Genomic DNA, 5,339 nt, shown 5'->3' on the forward strand with positions numbered 1-5,339 from the left:
GAGCGAAGCTTGTCGAGAATTTGAAGAAAGAAATTGCAGCCAATTGCACCTCCGGGACGTCGTGAAAATGGTGTCGTTTTAGCACAGCGATAGTGTAAACCAATCAGTCACTGCGCAGTTGCAGACCTGAAGCACTGGACCCGCAGCTGAGTGACGACTAAAGTACAACTCACCACTCTGTTGCTGTGTATCCGCCTAATGCAATGCTCTAATAATGAATGCGCCCAAGGTGGCCTTCCATTTGCGATACAATGTTTCCTTTTACCGAGTACCTTTCCTACCTTATACTTTTCAGCGCCGAAAAATTGTAAATTAAACTTTTGTATCAAGTCTGAACAGGAGAGGCCTGGCAAGTAGGATGTGCATTAATTTGTGCGTATTTTCACAGAAAACTAAGAAGGCTTTAGGAGGATGGCACGGGAGAGCCATATGACATCAGCGGCAACTTGTGCAACTTGTGAGCAGTAGAGTGCATATGAAATATGCATGTCCGAACGGATAGTTTATTGACTCTTTCACTCGGTTTTATTGTTCTGCAGTAAGGTATTTGTCTGGGCTAGTCGGCGTATGGTTCAAACTGAAGGCACAGCGCACGAAAGACGGGACTAAGACAGAGACGAACACAGCGCATGGTTGAAGGAAGACGAATAAGCGTTTTATTTTTGGAAGAAAAGAGACTCACACAGAATTTGGAACGCCGTCCTTGTGCACAAATCTTTTTTGAGCAGTGTTTCATTTTGAGGGATTTTTTTCATATTATTGTGCTTTTCAGGAGACTTATAAAAAGAAATCATACGTAACAAGGGCTCATATAGAAGGTATTGCCTCTTCTTTCGGTTATAAAAGCCAGGATAAGTCGACATTTTTCAGTTGCAGGAAAGAAGCGGTGCGTCTGCCTGATCTGCTTACTGAAGCAGGCGTTCCAAATTCATATCGTCAGTTAGACGCCTGGCGTGTCCCTGGCTCGCATTGAGTGAGATCAGGAAAGCACTAAAACAACTGTTCCCCGCCAACTCTTTCTAAAGATGGTTTACTTGCCCCGCAAAAAGGATGTCTCCCGTGTGCCTGTTACGGATGAAAAACAAGAATGGGTGGTCGACAACGAACGAATTAGGAGTGCTGAAGACCCCGGCCCTTGTGAAAAAAACGACGGCGGTGGCTCCCGCTGCCTCGCTGCCTGCTTCGTTCACCTCCACAACGGCCTTGTGCACGACGTCGTAGATGACCAGGTCGCGAGAACCCGTGATCCCTGAAAAGTCGGCGTCGCGTTCGTCGAAGGCCTTCGAGGCTCCCAACTCCGACAGAGGTCTCTTCAGCTTATATTCGCCTTCTAGCTTGAACCTGGTCGGAAAAAAAAAGGACTCGTAAACAACGTAATGTTCAGGAGGAGGCCGGCAACTACCTCTATCCTTTGTCGGGATATGAGCAACGCCCGTTTTGAGTGTTCTGAGCAACATGCATAGGCCTATCTCTACTGAGCGCACTTCTTACATCACCAAGTGTGTTAAAATTGCATGCGGAGACGAGGAAAAGAAACGCAGATTGAAAAAGTGCAGATGTAGAAAGACTACTCACTTTGGCAGCGCCACATCAACGACTTTTCTGTTAAGTTTGGACAGGAGGCGCCGGAAAACTGGCCATGTAAGACTTTGCCGGAGGGTGTCAGCACCTGTTCTCTCTCGGGGTAGCAATATGGTCATGCTGTAGTCGAGTCCGGCGTATGGCAGGTCGATGACATCTGCGTTGGTCTCGTCGTCTTGAGCGTAACCGAGTCGCAGGCGTGCGTGCATCGTGTCCACCTCCACACTGTGTGTTCCTGCGTTGAAGAATGGTGCCTTTGACGTCTCTGTCGCCTGGAAGGGTGCGTCCCACAATCCCTTGAAGTAGATAGCATTGAGAAGGACCAGCTTAGTGTCTGGTGGGAGAGGTTGGCTAAGCAGCTTCTCAATTTTTCCCTCTGTCTTATTCTTCACCCAATCGTTTATGTCGTCCAAGGAGCCTTCACCGCTCAAGCTAGCGTAGCTGATTTCGGCCTCAAAGGACTGAGTCAGTGCGTCCAGATACTCTGTTAGCACAGAGTAGTTATTTTGAACAACCGCTGCATTGGCGACCCGGATTGTAGAGTTTGACGGTGCTCGTAGCAGGTGTGTGTGCTGGGCGTAGGCTCTGTGCACATGATCGGACGTCAGGCCCGCGGACTCGTAGCCCATAGTCTCGTGCAGATCCCTCTGTGTCTCGTTTCTGGCGCCAACGTATGCCATGGCCATCGCTGTCGACACACTGTACGGTGAGAAGAAGAGGTTCTCCTCGGACGAGGTTGGGATCTTTTGGAGGAGCCGAAAGCCGAACTGGTTGTTGGCGTCGGTCACATTGTGCTCCTCTTGGGCGACGCTGAGGACTAAGAGGCATGTGAGGAAGACGAGAGACTTCATGGTTGACCCCCTGCAGGAAAGCACCGTGAACGCAGAAAAGTAAGTGCTTTTGCATCGAGGTCTAGCACGTGTGTTATTTTAAATTGGACATCGGATCTGCTGCAGGTATTTACGATTCTAGTAGCTTGTTTTTCCCTCTAAGATTGCACAGTCATCTGCAATGCTTGCCAGCGCCTGCGAACAGGGACAGGCGAAGAAGGCAGAACACTAAACGCAAGGTATTCTCTATTCAATGTTATTTATTGTTCCCTGGCTCTAGTAAACAGCGAGCATTTACCAACTGAGCGCACTCTCAGTATAACTAGATTCGCAACTCGAGAAATTGAACGAGAGCATTGTCTATGCATAATTGGCAGTATGATTTGCGTTTATTGTTTTTGCTCTGCAGAGGTCACCGAAAGCGTTCGAGGTTTTTTAATACACATCTCTTTGTTTTGATGATAGTCGCTAATAAGTCATGCATTTGAGCACAGCGCAGCTGGCCACCACACGCCACATGGGCATAGAGTACCAGCACTCTAAATGATGAAGTTTCTAAGTGCAAGGCTGCCTGAAACAGGTGTTACTTGCTGCATGTATATCGCTTATTAGCCGCATTTGAGGCGTTCCACTGAGACGGGCGGTTTTGCATAGGAAGAGGTCAGTATAGCAGATATCAAGATTGTGCATATCACCGATACGCTAATGCGTGATGAATTCCAGTGTTCGTGCACGCAACTAAACCTTCAGCTCACCACTTTATGCACACTTCTAAGCAGGCTGGTATTGTTCCCCCGGTGGTTTTAGTGCACTGCTGCTTTCCAAGTTTCTTTTTTTTTTCTGCAGCCCCTGTTTTTTAAATGTCAGCCCCTAACAGAAATTCTTTCTCAGCCAGTGGTACCGCAATGGGTATACCAAAATGCGATATCGGCTTCAATGCCTGCGTAGAATGCACACGGTGTCGCGATTTCTCGGCACTGTGTAGACGATAAAGCGGGCGCCAGCAAATCAGAGGCACATTGTGTGCTACGACTTTGCTTGATGCTGTGCCACATCTAATTTAATTCTACGGGATATCACAATTGTCAAGGAGGTTGTCTTGAGACAGTCAAGCGCCGTCATTCCGTGCCGCGTGCTTTGCAATATAGTTTCTGCCTTATTCACTGCTGTAAGATGTAGCTTTCACCTCAGTGCGAAAAAAATTGTGAGAGAGTATAGAGGTATAAGAGAACTAAAGTACGGGAAGGTAAGGGCATACGCACCTAAAGTCTTTCACTTGCCCACGAACGAAGCAGAGGGAGGTGAAACTGCGCTCAGAGGACTTCGAGGCTTTTCGTTCAGTCGAGGAGGTGACGTGGCGCCGAAACACCAGTTTAGTCCTCACAGAACACGCTCGAGACGGGCTTTATACTCCTCAGAAGAGGTCTCCTGTGGGTTGCAGTAGACTGGAAGCCCATGGAAAGCATTTAGCAACCTCCACCGCGTTCTATCTCCGCAGCCCGCTGAAACCAAAGAAGCTGGCTGGGAAGAAGAGCTCCGCATTATCTCTACGCGCCGGTTTGAACTTCCTCTTGCAGTTCAGTGCAACCCTATTTCACCATCCTAAGCAAGGAGGAACGATATCGGCAGCGACGCCTGCCTAGATTAGATTACGTTAGATATTGGTGAATTGCGACCGGCGATCGGGAGTGTCGCCCAGATTCTTCGAGGGAGCAAAATGTCGACCGTGGTGTTGAAAACGGAAATCGACGAATGAGACGCACGAAGAGCGCTGCACTTGGCTACGCCCACCTCGGAGCGAGTTGCTTCTTAGACACGATTTGAACCCTGGATATGAACTGAAACCGCGCACCGAGATACGAGTTTTAGTTCGGGGAACAAGAAAATATGCTCCGGACTGCCAATTAGAATTCGTCGTGGTTAGGTTAGGGTGTAAAGAATGGCGCAGTGACTCTCAATGTTAGGTGAACGCTTGAACCACGTCGTAAAATTAAGGTATAAGGCAGTTAAAAGGACGAGGGAGAAGGAACTGCATTTACAAAGCGAGTGTGGTCCAGGAGCCAAATTTGTGGGCCTTATGGTGTCACAAATCAACGTAAGACAACACACTACGTCAGTTCTGTTTGGACTCCAGCGGTATTGATATGTGCAGATGGCCCCTTGTTGAGATGGAAATGTGGAAGCTCTTGTAAGCATTACTCGTTCGTGATAGGTGTCACATTCTTGACTACCACCGCAATGCAACTAAAAATTAAAGACCTTCTGCTGCTTGGGAGAAGACGAAAAGTATAACTTTAGTGCTGAGAACAAATTTTTATTCTCTATTCTTTCTCTTTAGGGGTGTGATCTACAGCGCGATGGGAATCCGTAGTACATTTTCAAGAGCAAACGGCGTGTCATGCCAGCGTCACATGGACCTAGGCAGTGCTCTGAAAGTACGTTTCCACCTTTTCACGCTGTAGATGTAACGGATGAATGTGTCATTATCTTGACGTTTACCAACAAAATGTGTGGCCACGGCTGCTGCGGTAAGGGTAACCGAGTAGGATTATTTTAACCTTGCTTTTAAATTATTTGACGTGTCTGTTAACCTTACCGTGACTCGTTTAATGCGAATATTATATGCTCACCAAGTACAGGATCTGTGCACTGCATGCACTGTCTCGGTGTTGAAATTCTTAACCAGGCTGGATACATTGACTGGAGACGAAAACATCTCTTACCCATCTCGTAACTGTGGTGCCGACTACGACCAGCCTAGCAAAACAAATTTAAAAAACCTCATTTCGCCACATGACTCCCTCTTGCCCTGGCGCCGCTTCCCTTCCGCTGCATGCACACTGACACCCCAACAGGCCATCAACGTAGTACATCTAATCCCTAAGCTTCTACTGTACTCTTCGCATTTGAGAATAAGTATCGCCAAGT

At 47.8% G+C, this 5,339-nt stretch overlaps 1 protein-coding gene across 1 annotated transcript; it reads right to left on the reverse strand.

Annotated features, from left to right (window-relative positions):
• Positions 1–633: 633 nt before the first annotated feature.
• On the reverse strand, positions 634–3,910 carry LOC149372490 (iripin-2-like). Its single transcript, XM_089586493.1, has 3 exons — positions 3,674–3,910; positions 1,576–2,442; positions 634–1,341 (listed from the first exon to the last, which is right to left on the reverse strand). Exons 2-3 carry the CDS (start codon positions 2,430–2,432, stop codon positions 1,020–1,022), a joined length of 1,179 nt encoding a protein of 392 aa, XP_089442619.1. The 5' UTR covers positions 2,433–2,442; positions 3,674–3,910; the 3' UTR covers positions 634–1,019.
• Between the last annotated feature and the right edge of the window lie 1,429 nt (positions 3,911–5,339).

The sequence above is a fragment of the Amblyomma mixtum genome, chromosome 1, assembly GCF_055824585.1.
Source record: "Amblyomma mixtum isolate Tamu chromosome 1, ASM5582458v1, whole genome shotgun sequence".
Lineage (NCBI taxonomy): Eukaryota > Metazoa > Arthropoda > Arachnida > Ixodida > Ixodidae > Amblyomma > Amblyomma mixtum.

What these genes read in the sequence shown, in the direction of transcription:
- LOC149372490 (XM_089586493.1), bottom strand. Translation starts at nt 2,432, where the DNA reads ATGAAGTCTCTCGTCTTCCTCACATGCCTCTTAGTCCTCAGCGTCGCC. An exon ending in GTTGATGTGGCGCTGCCAAA is followed by an intron (nt 1,342 to 1,575) that starts GTGAGTAGTCTT and finishes TTTTCCGACCAG; the next exon opens with GTTCAAGCTAGAAGGCGAAT.